The sequence below is a fragment of the Poecile atricapillus genome, chromosome 2, assembly GCF_030490865.1.
Source record: "Poecile atricapillus isolate bPoeAtr1 chromosome 2, bPoeAtr1.hap1, whole genome shotgun sequence".
In the NCBI taxonomy this organism is placed as follows: Eukaryota; Metazoa; Chordata; class Aves; order Passeriformes; family Paridae; genus Poecile; species Poecile atricapillus.
This window is the reverse complement of record NC_081250.1, coordinates 87,387,968-87,414,747: the sequence shown is the minus strand read 5'-3', so window position 1 is coordinate 87,414,747 and position 26,780 is coordinate 87,387,968. Positions and strand designations below refer to the sequence as shown.

Here is a 26,780-nt window from a genome sequence, read left to right as displayed (position 1 = left end):
AAAGGTTAATTGAAAAAATTAGTTTCATTAAAAAATAGAGTCAGCAGAGGCCCTAATTGTACCTATTATGATCATTTCATTAACAAGTCCAGATTTATTGACTGTGCAGTAAAGCTCTCTTAAAAGGAAGCCTTGAAATTCCTTTTTCCCCTTGCTTTTCTATTTCTAAAGCCCTTGGCTACTCCATGTCAGAAAAAAAGAGAAATAATTATATTTATTCAAATTCCTTGATAGAATATCGAAGTCTGCTCAGCTGAATACCTCTCCTAAATGAACACCATTACCAATATATCAAAGGATAAAAACGTCTAGCCAGTGAACAGGATCGAGGGAATTAATAAAATACACATCAAATGCTGAAATGCTGAGTTTTGTTTTGGGGCTCTTTTAGGGGGGCTGGGGGCTGCTGGATTTAGTTTTTTTGTTTGTTTTGTTTGGTTGCGGTTTTTTATTTGGGTTTGGGGGTTTTTTTTGTTTGGTTGGGGTTTTGGTGGTGGTGGTGGTTTTGTTTTTTAATGGGAGTACATTTGCAGAGTGATAAAGCGAAGTCCGCAGTCGCCAAAATCCACGGAAAAGGCACCTCAGATAGAGAGGGTGAGAGATGAAGTTCAGCACTGCCGAGCATCAGGCAGATTTCTGGAGCTGCTGGTGCAGATCTTTCACCTGACAACCCCTAACGGGGGGGGTTGGAGTTGTTCTTTTTTCCACAGAATCATAAAACTGTGATTAAAGGGAACTCTGAAAATCACCCAGTCCAGTCCCCCTAGCAGGGTCCCGTGGAGCAGGTGACACAGGAACGCATCCAGGTGGGTTTGGAACATCTCCAGTGGAGATTCCATGACCTCTCTGGGCCAGCCTAAGTGCTCTGCCGCCCTCTAGGGAAAACAGTTCTTCCTCACGTTTTCTTTTTCCCCACGGCAGAAGTTTCCTTTCCTACGGGAAAACTTTTCACAGGGCCGGGGACAGAAGCGGCTCCCCGAGGCGGCAGTCGCGCTGCGAGCGGGCCCGGGGCGGCCTCGGCTCCCGCGGCCCCTCGGCCCTCGCTCGCAGCCCCGGGCCCGCAGGCACGGCCCGCCGTCCTCCAGCACCAGCCCCGCCCCTGCCCCTCGCCCGGGGCCCGCCCCAGCCCGGTACCCTGGTGCTGCGGCCGTGGTGCCGCCGGGGCCCGGCCAAGCGCTGCACATCGCCCGCCTTCCCTTCCCTTCCCTTCCTTTCCTTTCGTTTCCGGCGGGGTGGGCGGCCGTCGCCATGGGACGGCGGCTGCTGCGGGCGGCGGCGGAGCGGCTGGCGGGGGCCTGCCCGGGCCAGGCGCGATTCCTGCTGTAAGGAATCGCGGCGGGGAGGGGACGGGCGGTGGGAGAGCCCGGCGGTGACGCGCCCTGACGCTTTCCCTCTCTCCTGCGCAGGTGGATGCTCCGCAACTCCCGAGGCGAGTGAGGGGACCCGGGCTCAGGCGGTGGAGCCGGGGCCGGAGGAGGGGGCTCCGGAGCCCGGCGTGCTCCAGCCGAGGCTCCTGCCGTGGGAGAGCAGCCCGCGGAGGCTGCGGAAGGACTGGAGCGTGGGAATGAAAGGCGGCTCGCCCTCTCCCTCCGTTTTCCCCGTGCCCCTGCCCTGCCCCCGCAGGGCTGTGTTTCGGGGCTGCCGGCAGCAGTGGCGAGCTCGTCAGGAAGCAGGGCCAGGTGTCCCTCGGGGACTTAGGGAGAGGCGCCCGAGTCCGGCTCCGGCAGCACGAGCTAATGAGGCAGATGCCAGGAGCGAGCCTCTTATTGGGTCTGAAATTTATCTCAAAGCGTTTCTTCTTTCTAGCCTGAGGTCGTGTCGCCTTCTCTCACTTAAAATGGGCAAAGAGCTTTACAAGGCTTTGGTGTCCCTGATCTCATAGAAGATTTTGCTTACATGGAGCTCTTTGCAGAATTGTGAGCCTCCGTTGCTAAAGGTTTTTAGCAAGGAATCGCATTTTTCCAAGAAAATCTACACTTACGTATTGTCTAAACTTGTGCGATGCATTAACTTGGTCTGAATTGTGCCCAGCTGAGCACATTCTGGTGCTCAGTTTCCTCTTGTGTTCTAGTGCTATCTTAAACACAAAAACATGTACTTAGGTAATGTTAAAATTGAAACATGCCATTTTAAAGTTTGCTTATAAAACATAGTTATTCATCCTTTTGCCTTTATTTATCTGTAGCTAATGAACGTGGATTAGAAAGGATATGTCCGTACTGCTTCCAGTTCCTGATTCCTGACAGCTACCGGGTGCGCCTCAAACCAAAGATGAAAGTGACTCCACAGATACAGAAAGTTCTAAAACGAGAGGCAAAAAATCATAAGCTTAACATGAATCAGACAAAGCTTTTGAGAAAGTACAGGGAGTCAAGAAGCATTCTGGTAAGGATATTTACTTGAAACTGATAAGTACATGATATTTCCCTAAATTTCATGTTCCTATTTCAGTGGCCTAAAAGAGAAGATACAAGAACCTTTCTCAGAAGAGGAGCCCACACATTTCTTTTTTGCAAGCATAAGACTCTTCCTTTCTTTTTGAAATAATTTCTATGCATAAATGACATTTTTAAAATCTGCCTTCCACAATAGATAGATCATGAACATGAACGACAAGACCAGTAAGCTTTTCTCTCAAAAAAAAACTTTGTGACCCCACATGTTAAAGAAACTACACAAACATCTCATTTACTGCCTTTGTTTATCAGTTGCTGAGCAAATACGCAAATATGTTTTGACACAAGCTTTACTTCATGTATTTCACTAGCCTCTCATGGCTGCATCAGATTATTATTACTATCAGTATTAATAGAATTTTTATACATTTGTCTGAATGTTACTGTTTATAGGAAGTCTTTCAAAACTAAACCACAGGGGGAATTGCAACAAGTTGGTGTTTTTCTTGAGGCTTCAGCTATTTTTCCTTGAAGTACTCAGGAATGTGACACTTAATAACTATTGGAAGAATAGTAGTATACATTTAGTCTAGTGTTGCCAAGGTATGTACCATTTTTAAAACAGATTATGTGAATGGTTGTTAGAATAAATGAGACAGGACCCTATTGTGTCCAGGAGTTGCTGGCACACTTGGCATTTCCTTGGATGAGAGTCTTGTGGTTTCAGGAGTAAATTTTGTGAAACCAAAAACTATTAAAGAGTCAATAAAAAAAAATTAAACTCTGAAAATATCACCAAGGTTCTTGGCTGTCAGAGCAAAATATGATGCTTCATGAAGGTGCTCTCCCCAAATTGTAGCTCACAGTTGAGCTTCAGAAAGGACATCTGAAAAGGTTCTTCCCCAGAGGGTGGTTGGGCACTGGAACAGGCTCCCCAGGGAAGGGATCAGAGCACCAAGGCTGACGAGATCAACAAGCCTTGGGACAACACTCTCAGGCATATGGCGTGATTCTTGGCATGTCCTGTACTGGGCCAAGAGCTGGAATTTGATGATGCTTGTGGGTCCATTCCAACTCAAGATGTTCTGTGATTCTGCAAGCTGAAATCTTTGCCTCATTTTTCTGGGATCACAAATGTTGAGGGTACATTAGAGAACTGTCTCTTTAAGCAACTGGTGAACAGAGCAGTGTCCTATGAGATGATGATGGGCTCTTAGATTTACTGTGTAGCTGGGGAGTGTTTGTAGGGATACACTGTGCATTTATATGAGTAGTTTAAAATTCAGTTAAATAGGTCCAGTTTAAAGTCTGGGTTTGATCTTGGTATGTAATTGCAGTTTGCTGTATTTGTGTTCCACTCAGTTTGAATTTGTCCTGTGGATTATGATTTAAGTGTTTCTTAAGTCTTCAAAATGCTGTCAGCAACTGGCAGCTTTCAAAATTAGCAATGTTGATCCCTGTAATCTAATACCTGAGACTTGTGCAAATGAAAATTCCAGTGTGGTTGGAAATTAAAGCAAGCGACAATGTGACAGGTTGAACCAATGAGAACTTTTGTATCAAGCAGAATTTGATTTTAGATTTCTTGTGCCATAAAAAGGTATATAACATAGGGACTGTTTCAGGGATTTAAAAAAATTTTGGAGTTAACTGCTGATTTCAGGGAATGCAAATTAGCTGTGAAGTGCTGTGATTAATCCAGTAATTCCTGCATGGTAAAGTGGCAACCTCCGTTTATATTCCACACAGTTTTAAGTCACCATGAGATGATGAATGTTTCCCACCTGAATTTCATTTAGAAGAACTAAAAATATATCAGTACCTGAGCACTAAAATAGTTAATGCTGTTTCTGGGTTTTTTTTGTTTTGTTATAGTTTGTTAGGCTGACAAAATATAATGTCTAGAGAAAGCCAAAACACAACTAAAAATGTTCCATTTCAGTATCCTTAAATGTAATTTTTACTAAACAATCTGAATTTAAATTTACACCCTTTGAAATGAAGAATGATTTGGTGTAGATGTTTTCCAAACTGCTTAGACATTTCTGTGACAGTTTTTTGAGTATGTTATTTTTAACCAGAAGCCTCACATAACTGTTTTTCTGTCAGTCTAATTGGTGCCTCAGAAAGTTGTCTGGCTGTGTTACTCTCATATCTTTTAGTATGAGTAGTTGCCATGGCAGTAAGGGATATCAGGAATGCATGACAGTTTCTCTGACTGGGTGACATGATTGGTTCTGATGCACCTCTCAGCTTGGTGTGCTGCTCAAGTTCCCTGCAGCCTAGAGGTACACAGAGAGAAGATAAAGTGCCCTTTGTTTAGAACATCCTCCTTATTATAGTAAGTACTTTTGCCCTAATACAAAGCCTTTTCTTTGTTCACTGAGACTTTCTGTTTTTAGTAAAATGGATGACTGGGTTTGAGAGTTTGGTAGTTTAAATATTTTATCCCATCTCTGAAAAGTGTGCAGTATAACTTCATTGGGGGTAGAATGTCTTAATGACTTTAGCCAAATACCTAATGTATAGGAGTACTTTAGTATACTTAAAAGTATCTTGTACACTCAAAATATGATTTGCCAAGTTCAGGTGCTGTTTCATCTGTCTTGACAGGGTTGTTCCCTGTATTTCACTGTACAATATTACATTCAGCAGTATGGGTCTCCTGAAATTAGTTTGTAGGGAATTGGAATAATTTCTAGATAAACCCAAAGGGTGTGTTCGGCTTAATAAGCCCACATTAAAATACTAGTTATAAAGTATGTGTTACTTTTCAGTATCTCATGTTTTACTTAAGCAAATACTCAATTTGTGTCATGGTGTTTGGGTAATTCTTCTAATGGCTTTATAATATAAAGGTGGAAAGACTGAAAGGCAGCTTGATATTTCCTTTCTTCTCTCCATAGCTGGTTACTTGCAAATCTTGCAACAAAACAGTAAGACATTATGGTAAAAGCAGGCATTTTCTGGCAACCAAAACAAAAAATTGTGGCACTCCAGGTATCAAATCTAACCTGAAGACACCAGATACAAAAATTGAGTCTGCAAAGAAAATGACACCTGTAAGCTGTAGTAGGTTGGGATCTAAAGGGAACACTCCCTCGTCACTTTCCAGGTATGTGTTTCTTTAAAGCAGCTCTTTGCCAAATAGAATGTATTAAATCTTGTTTGATTTTAATAGTTTCAGTAACTTACTGTATTTCTCAGCTGGTATGGTTGAGGAGATCAATTTTAACTTTCCAACCTTTAAAATCAAAGATTCTCATGAAAAGCCACTGTGTGCAAAGAATGCCCAGTTACATTTGTGTCATTAATGCAAAATGTCTGCCCTAAAATTTGCATGACAAACACTTCTGACTGCTCACTTGCATGTAAAAATACACTATTTCTCTTGGATATTTTTCACTCAAATTATATATGTGTGCTTTCACAGTTACTTTATGTTAATTCTGATTTCTCCCCTTTTCAAGACATTTGAATCTTTTGTTTTTCAGGACACGTGAATCTGGACAGGCAGCAACCAACTCTGCTTCAAAGACTCCCCGCAACTCCAAATTTCACTTTTCTAAGCTAAAACGGATGCTTGACCTAGAAGAAAAAGAGAAAAGCCAGAAGGCAGATTTCAAAACCTTCTTGACTTTACTTTAGTTATATATTATTTCAAAGTAATAAAGATTACAGCAATAAACATTGCTCCAGTTTTAGTAAATCACCAAAGTGATTTCTTTAAAACTCAAGCTGACATCCTGTACATTGTGGAAGCACAGACCATGTATTTTAGAAGGAATATCTGTTTTGTAAGGGTAGTGATTGTCCCCTTACAGAGGGAGATGAGAAGATAGCCAGTTTAATATGCTTGGGAATCTTAAACATGTTTTGCAGTTTCTGATGCCCCAAGAATCAAAAGCCAGGATTTATCCTTTGGGGAAGCTGATGATGGTCCCACCAGGACCATTTGATTGTCAAGATTAAAGATTTTCAATTTATGTTTGGCACAGAGCTGAGAGAGGATAGTATAGTCACTGTTCAGGACTGAGGTCCCAGAGTCTGCAGTGATAGACCTGCTCATGGTGCTTCACATTTCCCCCCTGAAAAATAGCACCTATTAGTTAAAAGCATTTATTTTCTTGGATTTAAAGGTCTGTATTTTTCTTTTGCTAGTCAAATGAATAGTTTAAGTGCCTTCAGACTCAGTGAATACTGCTTAAGAAATAGGACCAGCAAATAACTTTGTGAGCTGGGAACAGTCCAGGCCAGGGGAGAATAGTTTGTTGTAAACTGTACTGAAGAGTCTCAGAGATTGGCATGTAACCTTTTTACATCTCCTGTACACTTGCACAATAACTGAAGGGTTCACTGCTCTTTGTCTTTTATGTATATGTAGGATAAAATGAACTGCCATCCTTTAATCAAAATACAAACCTTGGAGTGTTGCCTTTTCCAGTGTAGAACTTGGCATTAATTCACCTGTTGCTGTACTTAAAAGCCAGTCTCTGGAAATATACTTCGTTTTGTTGATGGAAAACATGCATTGCACAAAAGTATTTGAAAATACAAATTTCACAATAAATTTTCTTATTAAAAGTCAACACATTAGGTCCTGCTGTGCTTCCCGTGAGGCAAGTGTGAAACCAGCACAGGCATCTGCTGTGTTTCAAGGTGCCAACATTAATGTGTTTGTTAGATCAAAGCACATTTCCCCATTGTCCCTGTTTACAGTGCTTCTTGCACAACAACTTGTGGTCTCAGGAGTGCATTCCTTTTGGATAAAACTACAAGCAGGGGATAAAAGACATGAAGGGGAGAACACAACCAGTGTGCAGAGAAAGCTAACGGACGATCTATCCACAGCATCACAGGAGAGAGCTTGTCTAAACTACGCAATTCCAAAAATGTTTTGTGCGTGGTAGGCACTGAGCTACAGGCATTCTGCAAACCAAGTGTGTTACCTTTGCAGCACTGTTAACAGAGATAGAGCCTTGTCATGCTCCAAATAACATCTCTTTTTCTTTGGAATTACCCAAGTTGTCAGACATGTCCAGATGTGTTGTTTAAGGGGATTGTTACTGTGAGCTATTAGACTTTAGTCTAGGAACAAAGGGAAAAAAGTCATTGAGTACATGCCTTTTCTTGTTTTACAAGTGTGCTTCAATATGATGGGTAGAAATAATCTCCAAAGCTTTTATATTATTCCTAAGCCTTTAAGAGTCTTTTTTCTGTTAACTGGACTTGCACAGAATTGGTGTACTGAAAGGCAGACACACATGTATAAACATATATCTATACATAATATATATAGGCATATACATACATACACATCAGAGACTTATATGCAGACATACAGTACACACGTATATGTATGTCATGCACTCTTCCCTTCAGGACATGTTACCTTCATGTACTTGATGGAAAACTGAAGGCTGCTGGCTGTGAGAGACTTGCTGAGCTCCCCTCCAAACCACTGCCAGGCCACATTACTGGCTTGTGTTTGAAGAGCTGGAAGAACAATTTGAGAGAGGAAAAACGCCTTCACTGATTTCAGAGAGGGCAGAACTTCAGCCAGACTTTGTAAAGCAAAAGCAAGAAGGTCTCCCTTAAGCATACAGACCTGCAGAGGCATTTGATTAGAGAGTGAGAGTTATATCGCAGCTTACACAAATTCTATACCATGGGCCGTGGTATGCGTATCGCTGGCAGTACTTGTGTCATACCACATTGAAAATGTTACAAAAGTGTGTCTTAAAATAACCAGCTCAACTAAACTGACAGTTCTACAGACAGGACCTCAGACCCTTTAATGCACTGCGCCCTCACTGAAAACTCACAAAATACAGGGAGTAATAAACCTGAAATTAGCATCAAACATTTCCTCAGCATCATTACTGAGATGAGATCTTGGCTGACTCCTGAGTAGAGGGAGCAGTTTACATTAAAGCCATTTCCCACCATGAGACTGACAAGGCAAGCAATGAACAATAATTTTCAAAGATGTTTTTACAACGTTTTATTAAATATGAAAGAGCGTACATACAGGTGTTACTCTGAGGACATAAATTACACAAGGATTACAGGTTCTGTCAGAAAAGCACAATAATGAAACATCTTTACATTTCAAACTTTTCTTGTTAACTTTTAACAAGTCTTATTTCTGTTGCAAACAAGTAATGAGTGCTATTGAACTTTTGCAAATTCCCACAAAAACATCATGCTTAGTAGGATACTTTAACTATTGTAAATATGAAATCAGAATTAGATTCCTAAATAACACGATGGAAGAGATTTACTACTTAATCAAGATAAATGACACACTGAAATAGGAGCCGAGACAAAATTGGTCATTCATTAGAAAAAAATTCCACTTCAGACACTATGTTTGAGTCTGCTTTCTTTACTTGCAGGAAAAATCACTGTGATTAAATGTAATGAGCAGAACTGACCTAAATATTTGTAAATGTAACCATCAAATTTTAGATGTGCTGATTTTCCACTGAAAAAACCCCACACCCACAGATCTATTTCCTTACGTTTCAAAAGGCTCTTCTGCAGAGGGCCAACCAAGCCTATGTATGATTTCCATATCCTCCATGGTCATCTGCACTGCTGGCTACTGCATCCTACGTAAGTGTTTAGGGTCATCATCAAAGCACCAGACTGAGTTACCACTGACCTGAGAGCAGCACTAGCCTGTGCAAGTCCTAACACAATGGTTTTTTAAACCTCAGGTAAACAGGAATGTCATTTCATCATAATGAAAGCTCTTAATTTGACACTCGGAAGACTACTCGGATAAAATACGTAATAAGCATGTGGTTTGGGTTGTTTTGCTAGGGATTAACAGAGGCGCTTTAATATATTAATACAAACATTAACAGAGTGAATCAGACAAGCTAATATTACTGCAGGCTGTAGTCTGATTTCCAAAAGAAGTCATGAAACATAATTTCTAAGAATAGTCAGTTTTGTAACTAAGGACTTCACATTTATTTTTAAAACCACAAAAGTGGGGTAGTATTCCTGATATCTTTCAAAACATTCTGCAAATAACACAGCTTGAGCCTGCAAATGCTAAAATATACAAGCAGTCCCAGTGACCTCCAAGGTAAGCATTCTCATATAGCAAAGTGCTGCAGGAATCCCTTTGCTTTTTTTCAGAGAATGCTTAATAAAAGTGCAATATAGTGAAGCAAATAATCTACTTATTATGCCTTTATTATTAGATGAAAAATATTCAGATATTTTATAATTGTGCCTTTTGTAGGGCAGGCATTCTGGTTTGCCTAGAGCCAGACGATGTTAGAAGAGGTAGGCAGGGTATGCCCACACATTTTCCTTCTCAGGATCGCAAAACCCCAAAGCAGTTCTCTGGCACAATCCCACCTACAGATAAAACATTGTGCTGCCCAGTCTCACAGTTATTTCTGTTTTGACGGAAGCTGCCATGTGGTTTGCTCCACCTTTCCACCCCGGCATGTTCTCCCATTTGTCTCCTCAGCACCCTACCTTTCCCCACCCAGCCTCTTTTCTTCCTGAGATATCAGAAGTACGTACATTAAGCTTTGGAACCTGAGAATTTGGAGGTATTTTTTGACACTACAGGGCTGCATCTGTACTGTACCATGCTTCTCCTGCTACTATTACAGTTACAATATAATCTCCCAACTACTTGATACCTGATGCCTTTCCCATGTAAATAAAAAAAAAAAAAAGCTCAGCGTACCATTCAGCCATTAATATATGACACTTGCTCTTTGCCTTTCACAAGTCCTCTTTTCCAAACAAATGTTGAGGGAATCATTTCCAAAACTCCAGCTATGAAAAACTCCTTGAAGTAAATAATTTCACAGTAAAATAAAGAAAAATATATCCAGAAAATAACACTCTCTCAAAATTAAAACTTATATACATCAAGAAAAAGTTGAGGTTTTTCCCTCATTCTTTTATCAGTTCTACATTACCTGATAGATAAGCAGTGTTATCACTAAGAGTTATGAATAGGAAAAACAAATCCAGTGAAGTAAGTGTCATGTCTTTTTTAAAACCTTTGAGAGATCAAGAAGATTCAGCAGTCAACTTTATTATTATAACTAATTTCAATTCAGGCAGCAAAAGACTGTTTAAGCCTAATTCCCTATGATTCTGAGTATCCAAGATAGATCTTTCAGCGCAGTCCAACAAGCCTTGTCACTGCACTTATAATCACCTCTGGGCACAAATTAAATTTTCTATGGATGGAATTCAACCATGAACTCACTATTTATGCTTCTTGTTTTAGGATTTGTTTTAGAATTCTTAACAGATTAAGACAGTTTAATATTTACCACAAATTTGGTGCTATTCTTTAGCAAAACTGAGCTTTTAATGCAACTGCAATGCACATACATGTGTGTAAGAATTTATGTGATGAGCTTAACGTACTGGAACAGAAATATTTAAAACATTAAAATTGTATCAGGTCATTTTCTTATCAAGAATCTACACCGAAAAGATGTCAATAAGTGTTATTTAATTTTGCATACTACACTTAAACAAAAGAAACAGAATCCTCTGGATTCAATATAGTCAGCTTTTTTTTTCCTATGGAATGGAAAATTGCCACTCAAAACTTTGAAATTTTTGGACATCTAGTGAGCTCTGATAACTATTTAGAGCACTCCTATTTGTCAGCCAGAATTTTTTAGGAAATCAGTATTCTACATAGCATGCCATGGACTGCTACGTCAACAGCTCATATTTCTATCTTTTCAGGATTCTTCCCTACTTAACTGAGGTCCAATTCATGGCAACTTCCATGAGAAAAGGCATCTGGACTGATATGCTTAAGTCCAAGTGTATCTATTTTTAAAGAGAATGATTATTCTCCATTCACATCCTACAAGTATTCTAGTGATTACCCCTGTAGAAGCCAAAAAACAAGTGACAAGATAACTACCTTGAACAATTTTACTCCAGGACTATTTTGAATTGTTGTGGGTTTTGAAAAGAAAGAACAGCTTTTTGTAAAAAAATTTGCTTTCATGTGAGGTGTATTAAACTTGTAAACTTAACTGGTACAAAGCAATGCCTGACAAGTGCAAAACCATGAACAAAATGTAATCATTAAATACTCCTATGATATATCCAACTCAAAACACTTGCAATCCAGGTTTTTAAGGTCATCAAAATGCGAAAGGTACAGATAGGTATTTTTAAAATCTCCCAATGATTACATGGCTTGTTCCAACTGATTGAAAAGCCACAACTTTCTGGCAATGTGCTAAATGCCTGTCTGTATCTAAGTTTTTAAATAAACTTAAAAGCTGATGCATAGTATGGAAACAAGGACTCTTCACAAATTCAGCTGTTCCTAGACAAATACCACATTTATGCCATGCAACAGAGTTTTTTAACTGGGCAATAGTTTTCTGCTGTTTGACTTATACACAGGCCTGAACAGTCTCCTCCCATTGTGTGAGAAAAAGACAATTGAGATTTAGAAATATTTGCTGGAGCAGGTGAAGGTGGGGAGGTGGTAGCCCATGCTGGCCTCCACAGTTTCTCAGTGGAAGAGGACGTACAGTACAGCTGTATCACCATCTTGTTGCATGTACAGATGGTACATTGTCAAATTTTAATAAAGGGCACTTAGCAATTGAGACAGTTTAGAGAATGACCTTTCAATTTAATTAAAACTGTAAAATGGCCTCACATTTCTGGGATTAACCTTTTTAGATGGAAACAGATGTTTCAGAAAGGGATTAGATTACAAATGAATGGTCCCTCGATTTAGAAACTAAGCAGCTGTAAAAAGCTACAATTTTAAAACATAATTAAACTGGTAGATTTTATAGTTTCTACATGCTGCCTTCTAAATGATACAAAAATATTGCAGTATTTTGAGTCATTTGAAGACCTGCTCAGTGTAACGTGATTAATATTTTCCAATAGAAAATTGGTTGGTAGTGTTTACTTCAAAAAAACCCACACTGTTTTGGAAGTGGGTAATTTAAATGTAATGGACAGTAAGATCACTTTTAACTTTGCATTAAATTGCATTGGCCTTCTTGCAAACGTAAGCCTCTGGTTTCCACATTTCACTCCCTCACTAGCAACGGAAATGTCTCAAGTTAGAATTATGTTTTGATTATATGTTGATCTACATTAAATACAGGGTACATAAGAAAAATCTTAGCATGTTTTTTTACAGGGCACCCAACTAAAATCTTTACAAAAGATAATAATTCATTCTTCCATGTAACAGACACAGATGCCACTTTTATAAATGTACCCTTATGTTCACTTGCCAATAAAATAGTAAACAAATCAACTTTTTAAACCATTTTTTATAAATTATTAAAGTATTTTTACTGACACTCTGCAACAATATACAAAAATAATACTACAAGAGTACCGATTGGTCTGGCCTACCCCTCATTTCACAGAAAAGCAGAGGTTGTGGGGGGGTTGTTTGGTAATCAATCATCGCTGTAGATGTCTCCTGCAAATGGTAAGTGTACGTGGCTGCCCGTGACGTTGGGAAGTCGAGAGAGATCAGGCAGGTTCTGGATGCGTGACCTGAGTTCTTTCCGTACTTGGGACACTCTGGCTAACTTGCGTTTGTACTCCTGTAATGCAGAAGAATTCAATATGAGGTTTTTTTGCTATTCCATCTCTACTTCTTACTGCACCTGTGATTTTCCAAATTAAGTATTCCTTCGGCAAGTTAGGTAAACAGCCTTTACCAGGTGAGAACACAGAGATCTGGGTATTTAGGAGGCAGAGGTATCAGCTCTAGCATTTTCCCAGCAACGGACTTCAAAGCATAGTCATGGGACTATTTTGCTTTGAATTCTAAGAACATAAATGCTAAACAAGGAAGACAATCCCAGCTAACACAACCACAGGTTTTTCTCCATGTAACCAGGAGAACGGGATTATTCTTAGAACTTAATTTAGGATAGTTGTTACACATATTCTACTATCAATAACAGAGGCTGGAAGGATAAACTTACTGATGTCAAAGAAGTTACTTTCATCTCATACTGGTGGAATAATAAAAAGCAACCAAATACCCCCTAACTTGGCCTAATAGGCCCCACCTATCTGACCAATGATAAGTATTTTCTATTAACTTTTTTAATAAGAAACGTATTTCCTTAACACATTTATGGATTTAACCCTGGGTTTTCAGAAACTTTTGGAATTGCGGACTTAGAATTTCATATTGTATTGGAATCCAGGTCAAACCATTCACAATTGATATATTTAATGATGATGAGGAACTTTTCATTGAAACAACATTATATAAATAAAGTTTAACACTGTAAATCAATGCACTAGAATTTAGTCAGTGGTCACCTCTTAAGAACACGAGACATAATGGAGAAGAATACCAGCTTTTATAAAATGAAAACAGTCATTCCAAAATATAAGAAGATTAATGTATAATTCACCAGAATATTTGAATTGCGAATAGTTGCAAACTGTGGAAAGCAGAAGAAACTAAGCACTAGCAGACAAAGCAGTACTTCATAAAAAAATACTGCAAATTACAGCACATCAAATACAGATGTTTTCTAGTGTGGCTACAGGTTTTGCTGCAGCCTGGGCGGTTACTTCATGGCTGGAAGTAACAACACATACATAATCTACAACTTGGATAATCAGCCCATGGATAACCAAGATCTCATGACTACAACCACTTTTAGATAACAGTGGGGGTAAATTCTACATGATCCTGCAATAGCGACAAATATAAACACTTGATAGTTCCAGCAAATATGAAAATACTGTGCAAATGTCTATAAAAGATAACAAATTAGAGTTTCTTTACAAGCTCTAAACGTAATTTTAAGTATGTTACTATATTGTTAACAACATGGAATAATAAGGAAGAACAATGAAAAAAACTTTTGGTAGTAGAACCCAATACAGCAGAAAAAAGGTAGTAAAGACTGTTAGGTAACTGGGACGTGATCAAGATTATTGAACAATGTCCAACACACATTAAAAAAGTTTGCAATTACTAAGGCAGCAGCATGACCTTCTTACCAAGGGCAGTGAGAGAACCATGAGATACCTTAAATTCTTAATGAGAACAGTAATGGGAAGCTAAAAAAAAATTATCAAATCTTTACACAGAAGAAAAAAAAGTGTCCGTGAATTAGGACCATCAATTCCTTGGTATCATTTATATGTCAGAATCAAATATAACATGGAGATTCTTATGAGATACTAAACACAGTGAAAATACTACAAATGTCCAGTCAGTTGAACTGTAAATACATGGCAACAGTACGCAGGGTAAAGAAGGATTTATTTTAGCATACAGGTGGCCAAAGAAGTCTTTGCTCCTGTGAAAACCATCACTTGCTCACATTTGTCCAAAATGTTATCTTTGGTGCAAGTGAAGGAATGTGGAAATGGCTGTATCCTGATATTGTATCCCTACAAGTAATGCCCAAAAGCCCCAAACACTTCACTGTTTCATACCTGATTTTACAGCAGCATCCACAGGCCTCACTGAGCAGACTCTGTGCAAGACACATAGTCTTTTGCCAGCATGTAAAAGGCCAATCATAGGCATTCTCACTATGCATTTCAGTCCAGGATGCAGAGACTCCTGATGATGATTATTATTATAGGGAATATATTTTAATGCTAAAGACAAGATCAGCTTCAGGTGTCACTGTTTACTAAAACAACCAATTTGGTACTACACAAAATACTAGTCAACTAGAATCTCTATTTTCAGAAGCAGGATGCCTGGAGATTGATCACTGGGCAACAAGGATTTTGAGGAAGCTAGGTGATCTGGCCTCCACCATGCAAGACATACTGCTGCACAGAGGATGAGCAGAACTGTAAGCAGAATCAATACACTCAAGAGGCCTAAAAATCATAAAATATATTAAATATAAAATCCCTCCTGCGGGTAATTCTTGTAAAGACCTGAATCCTGTCCAAGTTTATTCCCTATCAATGAGGAATGTAAAGCAACAAATCGGCATCCCTTCACAAATCTGAAGCCTGAAGCTAGGCAAATAGACACAGTCACTTAGCAACAGACTCAGCAGCTATATTCTTGCTAGACTTTACTTCAAAACCTGTAATGTGCCTTATATTAGACTGTCAGTTGCTTGACTCCCTTAAAGTTCCCTTGAGCTGATAATAAATAATTTCCATAACAACATTGCATTTCTGACATCCAGCATTTTCCATATAAATTTTGCCTGGGACTTGTTGCCTAGTGACTATCAGCTTGATCAATACTACTAACAGTAGGCTCCTTTTCCTCACTAAGGAAAATGTTCTCATAAATTCTGTCTCTCACATAACACAGTCATCTTCCTTTCACCAACATCTCTGGGATAATGCACTCTTGGGAATCAAAATTTGTTCCTTAAGCCTTCTCAGAAATAAGAAACTCTGAGAAAATTTGCTTGAAGTTTTTACTGCAAAACTAGAGTTTAAAAAAAAAAAAAAGGTAAGGTTTTATAGTTTATTATATTATTGATACAGTATAAGGTAGAGAATGAAATTTTAATCCTGTTTTGGTAATCGAAAGCATATGTGAGATCTGAAACAACAGGTTAGATGTCCACAGTAATCCTCCCCCACAAGCAGAAAAATTATTCACCTATCCAGAGCACCTAATTTCCCATGACGCTCCTGAAACTATTCTAGAAATGACTGGAGATGTCCAGTTTTTATGACTGGTGAGTAAATCCAAAAGAGGACTATTTTCAAGGACAGTGACTCAGCAGCTGAGAGGTATTTTCAAGGCAGCTGCTGTTCACAGTTTGATTCTATTTTAAACCACTTTTTATTCTGAAAAGTTTGCTTGTGTATTTTTAAGGCTGTTATTATAGTCCTGGCATGACCTAAGTAGTCTTAGACTGCTGGAATACAAGTATTAAGTACTCATTATCAAGAACATTCACTGTATGTACAGCCTTTACTGTTTTATCATAACAGCATGCACATGTACCTACAACCTTTTTTACTCAGTGTGTATGTTGAGCATGACAATGAAAGCAGAGAAGTTGGGAACTGGGATATTGAGGTGTTACTTCTTGTATTGTTGCTCCATTAGAAATGCTGGATGTTATACACCAACTAACAATTTAATCCTATTTTGGACATTATTAACTGTGGAAATCTTCATGGAGAATTTCAATTTGATTGTCACTATGTTGATTTTAAGATCAATTTCAAATTACCCCTGTATAAATGAGGCAAGATTTGAGATATTTTCTTCAAAGAGTCAAGGACAGGCAAAAGTATGATGCTTTCTTTTGTTACACTGAGCTTATTTTGCACTTCTTCCTACCTATGGAGAACCTTAGTCTTGGGATATATGGGTAACCTGATGATTGGAATTAAAGTGTCTTCAATTTCTCCAGTGACTTAAGCTAACACTATTTTCAGGCAGTATTTATTTGTACTTCCAGTCATAAAAGCAGGTTTATGAGGTAATTAGAACTTATTTTGCTCATTAGAGTCCCACTAATTACTACAATTCCCATTATTTGACAGATGGATATTTTGTGAAAGCAATGCTAACAACATATGGATTCAGAATCTAGATTAATAGCAATTCCCTATCAAAAAGTACCAGGCAAAAAAGCCAAATAATTTTTGATTAGACATTACAGACATCATAAATAATAAAAACTTGGGCAGGTCAAAAAAAGCTGTGCACTGCAGAGAATATAGTCCCTTCGAAATAAAATAGATCTTTATATAGATGTTCTGCAATAGGAAGGTGGTACAGATGAAAAACTTCATGGATATGCTTTCCCTTTACAATATAGTTATGACTTATTATCTGATTACTGAGACTATGGAATGCACCAAAATACTGTGTGGTAGAACATATATAGCAAAGCAAGAATAACAGGTTTGGAGGAAAGAGCAGTATTTAATCTGCACCCTCAATAGCTACAGAAAGATAAGTTGGAAATAAATACTTCAATACAGGAGAACAAAACCCAAACATTTAAATGGATTTTACGGTATTGAGGGTATGTACACCATTATTACAGGCACCCATATCCTGTATGTACACAGCATTTAAAACTGAGATCTCTGGCCTTCTAGATCCATTCCTACCTTCAATTTCAGGTGCAGATGTCAGAGCTGCGTTACAGAGCACAGGCTTCTCCTGTATTATGTCCAACAGTGCAGAAACTACTAGAACTCTTCAAAGGTTCAGATGAAAGCAATTGTAATGTGATAGCCTGATATCTCGATGCTGAAATTCAGAATCACAATATTTATAGTCCCTACCTTGCTAGACTCTACCTCACCCAGTCTGGGTATTTTTCTGAAAGGAAGACTGACAACTAGACTTACAGGACTCAGGTAAGCCTCAATATCACCATCACCTTGGAAAACAGATGAGCAGGATTGAATTTTGCGCTGTCTTTAAAAATTTGGCATGGCTCACATTTGTCAGCAGTATGACTAAAATCTCAACCTATTTACCAGTGTTTAGGATAAATGATACCCTGAAATAACTTCAGGAGTCTGAACCACCATCTATAAGCTTCATACATAAGGTAGAAGAACTAAGGACAGTTATGATAAGCATAAGAAAGAACTGACTTGACTAACCTTCCATTGAACATTGTCTGCTTCCTAGAAAAGGTATTTCTGAAGCAAGCTTCAATTTTAAATATGCTAATATCTAACTGTTTTGCATTTAGTCTTGCCAATGAACTTTCTGAACTAAGTAAACAGCACTGAAGCAATGAGCAACTACACGGTGACTGCTTTGTTTACCCCATTTTGTTCTATACACCACCCCATGCATTACTTACTGTACACATTATTCTGTGCATGGATTTACTAGTATTCTCCGAGGTTTTCTAATGGCAAGTTTCACCGTTACAAAACACAATTTATTCTTCAGAAACCTTCTCTGAGCTGACAGATGAAAATTAAATGCATCCTCTAATTCTGGGTATCCCATTTTTCTTACTACTTACAATTTCCAAGAAATTAACACTTCAAAGAATTTTCTAAGTTAAAGTGTTAGAGACTCCTCAGCCTGTGTGCAAATGAAGCAACAGGAAGCAATGAACTCAGAAGGCTGGAAACGACAAACTAAATTAGTGACCATCTGGGGAAAGCTTGATTATATGACTTCGTTTACCATCAACCGTTATGTTGTGGTACAGACTGGAACACACTTCAGACCTTCAAATCACAAATTCCTTTTAGCAGATAGAAACAAAGTATTTTATCTGGACATTTCCCATCTGAAGTATGACTATCAGAAATGCTAAGTCCTTCTCAGTGGCCACAAATTATTCTTCCTATTTCTTGAAAATGCAATTTTTGTCCAGCGCCTTCCAGCCTAAAACAGTATCTCAAATCTCATTCACTGCAGCCTTGACTCCTTGTCTCCATCTCCATTCCTGGAACATTGCTCCTAGAAATAACCTTTGTCCAGGAAGGATGTTCACTGCCTCTCAGACTTCTATCACAGCTGCATTCAGACACAATACAAACACTCACAACTGGTTTTTGCTTACCTCTTCCCATTTCTAGCTTTTTTGATTCTGATCTAAATTTCTCCCTCTCCCATCCTGGTCTCCCTTTATCATTTTCTCTATAATTCTGGTTCCAATTACACCTGTTTCTCCCCAGTCCTATACTTGGCCTGCTCCTATTCTCCATCTATATAATATCTATATCAGATCTATTACCTCATATCAGTTTTTGCTTCCACTGTCTTAGTCCAATTGAATTCCAGTTCATTTCAGTCCTACATGGTATTACACCCTTCTGGCTGGTCACTCCCTTCTCAGACAGCTGATCTCCGATTCCATTCTTTACTGCAACATCTAGTCTCAAATCCCTTCTTAATCTCCACAGACTCTGGTGCAAAGTTCCATATGAACTCATCCAAGTTTTGCATTCAAACCCATCAGCTCCCATCTCCCCATTATTTAGACTCATGGGAGCCATGGACAACCCACCCATAGAAGTTCTTTGTTCTCACAGAGAACAAGTGGCCAAGCAGCACATGGACAACCTAGAGAACAACTGTACATGGTTTTAATTACAGAAGTCTTCTTCAGCCCATAATGGAAAACTCTCTGGCAGAAATCTGCACAGAAGTTAGTAATGTTTTAAGTAATCTCTGATGAGCATATTAAAAGCAAATTTTTTTTTCCAACAGCTTGTAATTTCATTAAATTCAGGTTCACTTTCATTAATGTATCAAAAGGCATGCTTCCCCCCATTTCATAATAATTTGAGAAAACCCATAAATTAGTTAATCTCAAAGCTAATTTTTCAGATTATTTTATTACAAACTTGTCTTAAACCTTTCTGTTGAAGATTGTGCTGCCAAAAAGTTGCTCAAAGTTTGGAAAAATAGAAGAAAACAAAACAGGATTTGAAAGCCTTCAGGGAGGTGGTGGAGTCACCATCCCTGGAGGCATTCAAGAGGCATCTGGACCTGGTAGTGAGTGATGTGGTTTTGAGGTTACAGTGGTAGTGCTGGATGGACAGTTGGGCTGGATTGGCTTGAAGGTCTCTTCCAATCTTTATGATTCTATGAGTAAACTTAATTAGCAGGGATATTAATAGGCTGGCTTAGTTTATATTTATCTCCCCTCAATCATAAAAGGTCCAGGGTGATGAATATGAATTTATAAAATAAACTACTATATAAAAGCATTGATTTAATTAGACAATCTCTGTGGGACTATGATTTAATTTAAAGTATTTCAGGATAGCAGATATGAACAGCAACTGAAATTAAAGATGCCTGCCTGAGGTTACACTTGGTCTACTTGTGTTTTATTATCTGATACAGCATTTATTTAGCTATTACAATAAACTCAAAGCTACACAGTTCCAAGAGATGCTTAAATTATACTGAATTCCTTTTTCAAACACTGGCGGACAGAATGAAGCACTGGAGAACTTTTGATGATAAGTAATCAAGTACTTCAGAACAATTCTGAGCAATTTTGCTCAAATACTCAAGTTGCTACTCCGCACAGGCAGAGAAGGGATAAAGCAGAAGTTTTGAAAATAAGAAAATAAAATTAAATGGCTGGAGGTTTATAGATAGCTTCTTGAAGTTTCACCTATTCACAGAAGATCTACATGAAATACAAATTAAAGGGTATCAGTGTTTAATTTTAGAAGAATTTTAAATGAGTGAAGAATTTTGTTGGTCTATTAGAAAAGCACGCCTTTAGCAATGCATTTAAGAACAGCTGTGTAAAGTCTTCAGGCTCAAATATTTACTGTACCTAACATATGAACTGTAAAAATTCAGATGTGTCAGATGCACATTCCCCAGTTTCATGCATCCCTTGCCTGTAGGTCATTACAACAGTCTCAGTTACAAGTTCAAATTTCACATGTGGAAGACTCTCAACCTAATGCTATGTTGAACCACAAAAACATGGATTGTGTAGTTCATTTTTCAGCAGACACTTCATCTTAAAGTATGAAACTGTTGTAAAGCTAAGACTACATGTATTTATTTTGAAGATGAAAATGAATCTGAGAATGAAAGTTAACACTGCAGGTCACTAGGTAGGGATTTATCTGTTGCTAGCCCAGTTACAACTCTCTCAGATCTTTGTCAGAGACAGATCTACATAATGTAGAAGCATAAAACCTAGTTTTATTATAGCAAGGTTAAGCACTAGTAGCTGTCCAATCCATAGAACTTAAAGCAGGATAACATATACAGCTGTTGCAGCTGCAGTATAGAAGCACTCAGTGTTAACCTGTGGGCAAGAAAGAAAAAGAGAAAGCATTCTAGTGATCTGCAACTGTGTGTTAGCTTTACTTAGGGTGAAATAAATAAAGGCAATGCAAATACAGGACCCCAAATTTCAGCTACAGGTGAGCCCATACTAGTGACCTTATTCATTTAAATAATCTATCAATGTACGGTCTATCTGTGCAAAACTGGTTTTGGACATTTTGAAGAAGTTCTTCCAACTACTTTTTCTTTTTAATGATTCATGTCTGTCTTTTCCAAGTTCATAAATTATTCCTATCCAACCCAAACAAGCTGTGAAAGATGGTCACCTTAAAATTTCAGAACAGTCTTACTTGAACAACATGTGTTTTTAAAATATTTTTAAAGGATAGTTTTCAAAAGAAGTAAAGACATGCCATGGGCCATCCAATATGTGTACATTCTAATGAATTTTATCAGCTAGACAGATTCACATTACACTTGTCAACTTATTCTCACAGCTTCATTAAGTAGGTTGAACCATCCATTTTAGATGGATGGATTCTCAAGAGGAGCATTAAGTTACAGCTCAAAAATAAGCATTCCCAAGCCTGATGTGCTTAATGGCAGTTGAATATGCTCAGTGTCAATTGATAACTGAAACTATAGTTTGCACAACTACTGAGTGTAATTGTGTAAGACAAATTGCTAATCTGCTGCATGGTGATTTTTATGTTTTTCTCTTATTTTGTGTGAAATAAGTGTTTCAGATGCTGTGTTCAGCAATGGGGATGGGAGCATAAGAAAGCTAAAGCTGGAAAAAAGAGCTACACAGCAGCAGTAGATACTCTGATTTAATTGCCCCTCATACACCGTGTGGGAGTATCCCCAGTGAACACTCTACTATGCATGAAGCAAGCAAACTACACCTCTTCTATGATCAACAAGAATCACAATCTAAATTCTCAAAAAACACACACAGATACAAGTTCTATCATTAAAAAAACTATAGAAAAAAGGGCTTTTAAAGAAAGTGCTTGCCCACAAGCTTTAGTATTAAAATATTATGACTAGAAAAATCTGCCTTAGCAAAGTGATATCAATAGAGAGCACAGAACAATTCCAAGAAAAATTCAAAATGAAAAAGTCCCCTACCAATTAACCAATTCCAGGCAGTAAATGTGGCACACTCACATGTTTTTACATTATTTACCAAATTCCAAATTGCTCAAATATCTGGTTTTATTTTATAGTAAAAATGTGTAAAAAGAGGTTTTCAGGGAAGAAATTATGAGCAACCAGAAGGAAAAAATTCTAGAGCGAGCGCAGAACAGAGAACAAGTAAACAACATTAAAAAGAACATGGGAAGACATTTACAGTGTTTTCTGCAACTCCTCCTTCCCATTATGAATTGTACTGTTCCCAAAAGCCTACTGATTGCACTAACCCTATTAATGCACATCTTTCTGTCAGGTACTGATAAAAAACATGTATCAGAGGTTAGCAATCACAGAATTACAGAATATGGTGAGTTGGGAGGGAACAACAGGGATCACTGAGTCTAACTCCTGCCCCTGTCCAGGACCATCCCCCAGAGTCACACCATTGTGCCTGAGAGCACTGTCCAAACACTTCTTGAACTTGTCAGGCTTAGTGCTACAACATCATTTCATTCTAAAATGTCTTAGCTTTCTAAAGGATCTTTCATCCATTCAAGCCACCTATAGTTCACTAAAATGATCTTTAAAATCATTATCCTGGTTTATACAGAACTCTAGGAGTATCTGTGGGGTTTTCCATTTTGTATGTTTGTATATTCCTATCCAGTTGTGGATGAAATTACCTTGGAAGAGCAGGTCATGATGCAAACATAGTAAGTTAAATGTTACAGTAATTTACTACTAAGATATTTGCAAACGAAATCATGAGTAATTCAGTAGACTTGTTACTGGTGGGAAAAAGGCAAATGATGCAAGTAATTCCTTTGTACTTCACGTTTACACAGTGTCAAAAGAAATAGAATTATACAAAGTAGTAAATCACTTAAATTCCCTTTTTTTGCCATGTGTTTCTTGCATCTCAAAATGCAAGTCACTTAGGTATATTTCCATGAAGTTCATTATCCTGTGTTACTTGTATAACACACACTCCAATCTCATTCACACTAAATCTGCTCTCACCAACTTGATACTGCTTTAAATTTGCACCAAGGGTTCTAGAGAAAACCTCAGGCTCTACTTCCAGTTGTACAGCCTAAAATAAGAACCTGTACAACCTCTCTTCTAAAAAGTTGGTTTCCCTGACAATGTCTTAGAAAAGCAGGGTTTTAAAAGATTTGCTGTCCAAATTGCAAAGTAATGACATCTGTCTCATTTCACTGGTGAGCTGCTTCAAATTCTCTCAGAAAACAAGACCTGAAGTAGTAATGGAAACAGCACTCTTGCTGCAGAAAAGGGCTTACCATGGTGGCAAACTGAATTGAATACGAATCCAGTATACATGGCTACCATAGCAACTTAAAAACTTTCCATTAATTTTCTATCCCTACTTTTTCTTAAAACCTTTAAGGCAGATCTCTCCATAGACTCGTGTTTCCAGATCTCTTGTAAATAGGAAGTTTGAAAGAAAAATATAAATAAAGTATACCCATCACATGATGACAAGGAAAACAAAAACAACAGGTCTGAACCTGCAGCTGACGTTCACGCAAGAGCTGGACTGATTGGCTGGCACAACAAAACCCACCTGTCAGAACCTGTTTAAGATTTCTGGTGTGCTGGACATGATCTGTGGCAGGCTAGAGTGTGTGTTTATGAAGAACTATACAAATGCCATCTGGGTATATGCTTCCAGCCTGCCATAAGGTAGAGGGATTGAGTATGAGACCTGTGTGAGCCACTTTTCCGTCACTCTGCAGTACAATGTCATGTAAAACGGCAACATTTCCCTATACAAGGTGGGAAACATGACAAAATTATTTACTATTTGGCCATGACTTACAAGAAAATGTAAACACTTGTACACAAATATACCATCTTAAAAAGCAACCATACAAGTCAGCATGCATTTCAAGTTTTTAATTTTTTTTCTAAAGGGCTTGCCTTGTAAAGTAAAAGGTAGTTTCTCTACTGACACCCCTCAAACCCAGGCTAGCCAGGCATCACAGAAGGGGTCAACAGACCAAGTGAGTTCCTCAGTGACTCCCAGCCATCTCTAGCTGGTCTCTGATGGTGCACTAGCACAGCATAAGGAGCCCCTGGTGAGAGGGCAGGTACCTGCTGAAGGAGCAGAAAGGACACATCTCTCCTTCACTTCCACAGCTAAAAAAAAACCAAAACCCAGAATCATCTTCTTGCCACTGTTCAGGGAAAGTGACATACTCATAGCTACCTTATCAAAAAGAGTCAAGACCACAGGATCAAATAAAAACAGCAAAAGAACTCTCCCACAGTCATTCATGTGTAGGTGGAAAGCTGCAACTGTGTAGGGCATATTTCCTTAGTTTCCAAATGAACTGAAGTTTGAAGGAGAAAGTTCATTGTGGAACATGGCAGAAGCTGTCTGACATTACATAAAAGCATGCTAGGTACCCCAGTGCTGGAAGAAAAAGCACTGTTAATCATATACGCACCATGAAAAAGTGAGTAATATGCTTTAACAAGTACATCTGTACGCAGCAGCATAAGAGAAAGCCCGTCTGCCATTAAACATTTTGAGGGACATGAAGAACATGTCTCCTGAGGAATTATTTCAGTGAGCTCTAGATCTCACAGCATTTGCAGAATTGCACAGTATTCCTTCCCTCCCACTGCACCACTAAGAGGACACCTGCTGCCCCTCACAACAGTTTGTCTGTGCATGTATGTTTTGCACCAGTAGCTTTGTTTTTACTGGAGCTCTTATGAAATTCAGTATTTTCCAGCAATCTCCTCCTACTGAAACTTGGGCACTGGCTCACATGCAGAAAATAAATATTCTCTAAATCTTAAATCATGTAATAGATGCATGACTTCTTAAATTAGAAAATATATATTTAAATGGTAATCCTTTACCACTTACATTGAAAGATACAAATCTGGAGTTTGTACTCACTATTTTATGACTGAACATTGTAAAACCTACATTATGAACCCCAGTCTTTATTACTCTTGGTCTTTTTAAGAGTAGTTTCCATAAACTCTCTTGCTCTTTTAGTTATATACCTAACAGTATGTTGGCTATTCAGACTCCAGAAGACAATGAATACTTTCAAGTAAATCCAAACCTAAAGTTCAAGTGACCAAGATTATTCTACAGCCCACATATGAATTTACCCTCAGAAGCCTACAAATTATTGCTTACTATTTAACAGAAAACACGAGGTTGAAACCTACAGCTGCCATTGAGCATGTACAATTTTTCTGATCATACTGCCTAAGAACATTAATTTTCCACTGACTACCACAGCTGATACTGAGCATGGCTTCAAGGATTTCGGGCTAGGATATTTGCTGAGTTATATATGCACACAGAGCGTGAAGGACACTAATGGAATAAGTGAGATGCTCCAAGTCAGCAGTGACAGGAATCTTCTCTATCTTAAACTGTGAAGAGTTGAAAAAAAGTTATGCTAATTTTGTGGTTTACATATGGATCAACATAATAATTTCAAACTGGCTTAAAAGCAGTTGCATGATCCAATATTAGTAACACTCATTATCCAAATAATAAAGCAGCATCCTTTTGGGACTCAAGGACTAAACACAACTCTACTGGAGTGTGGCTTGGGAAAAAAAGGAAGATCTTGGGTGTTCCAGAAAACTGGATTCTTCCCTTTGCATAAAGCAGAAGACACTAATCAGCCAGAAGGTAAAGTTTCAAGGTGCTCTCTTCTAGAAATGCTGAGAACATGGCTACAAAGCAGCTGCAGAAGGCTGCCCATTACATTTTCAATGGCATTGGGATGACTTCCCCATACAGGCACTGCAGCAAGGGAATGCATTAGCAATCCATATAAATTATAGGTGAGAAGCTAGCCAGGAAACTAAAGGATGTTTTAAACACTACTGTCTGGAGGATAGCCTAGTCATGTTAAATTTCTTGCTGCTGTGTCCTAAGACAGCACTATCGTACAAGAAATTCAGAAAACCAGGAATTACTGGTTCTTAACAATGTGTTGTCTGAAAAAGTTCAGGCAAGCTCTCAAAACCAAACCTGTGTGTAGTGACTGTACTTTCGGCTTTGGGTTTGCACCTGCATCACTGCTTTATTACACAATCTTTCAGCCTGAGGATAAATGTATGATTTCTTCCACAGATAAGAGTATTATAAATGGGGACTTTCCAGTCTTACATTTTCAGATAAGCTAAGTGTAGCAGTTGTGTTATCACCAAGAAAACAAACAACAGGTATACACACAGCACTGAATTCTCACTACAGAAGTGGCATCTAATATCATCCTATGCCAAATGACGCTTTTCTCTACTGGAAATGGTGCTCTATATTCACTACATGACGTGTGACAGCAAACACAAGAAATGTCTGGCTTTCCAATGGCATGCTAAATTGTTTTCTTTCAACAGTCAGTGTATAAAATACTAATTACAGTGGAACAGCTCCTATATTTAAGTCATGTAAAACTAAAGACTGTTTAATGTACCACCGTTTTAAAAAACAAGAGCAGCAAAAAAAATTACCACAACAGAAG

The 26,780-nt window shown here is 38.3% G+C and overlaps 2 protein-coding genes across 3 annotated transcripts in view; one reads left to right on the top strand and one right to left on the bottom strand.

Annotated features, from left to right (window-relative positions):
* The first annotated feature begins 1,158 nt into the window (after positions 1–1,158).
* Positions 1,159–6,105, top strand: C2H18orf21 (chromosome 2 C18orf21 homolog). Of its 2 annotated transcripts, none has more exons than XM_058833086.1 (5): positions 1,159–1,322; positions 1,407–1,429; positions 2,186–2,385; positions 5,303–5,511; positions 5,891–6,105. In XM_058833086.1, the coding sequence occupies exons 1-5, from the start codon at positions 1,249–1,251 to the stop codon at positions 6,042–6,044; spliced, it is 660 nt and encodes a 219-aa protein (XP_058689069.1). In that variant the 5' UTR covers positions 1,159–1,248; the 3' UTR covers positions 6,045–6,105. The 2 variants fall into 2 exon arrangements, with proteins under 2 accessions (XP_058689069.1, XP_058689070.1); XM_058833087.1 differs by having other exon boundaries at positions 1,209–1,322; positions 1,407–1,770.
* Positions 6,106–8,391: 2,286 nt separating this feature from the next.
* Positions 8,392–26,780, bottom strand: part of RPRD1A (regulation of nuclear pre-mRNA domain containing 1A) — a 42,764-nt gene continuing 24,375 nt past the window's right edge. The window contains exon 7 of the mRNA XM_058831563.1: positions 8,392–12,997. Coding sequence (XP_058687546.1) covers positions 12,848–12,997 — 150 coding nt within the window. The 3' untranslated portion in view covers positions 8,392–12,847. The remainder of the gene's footprint in view (positions 12,998–26,780) is intronic.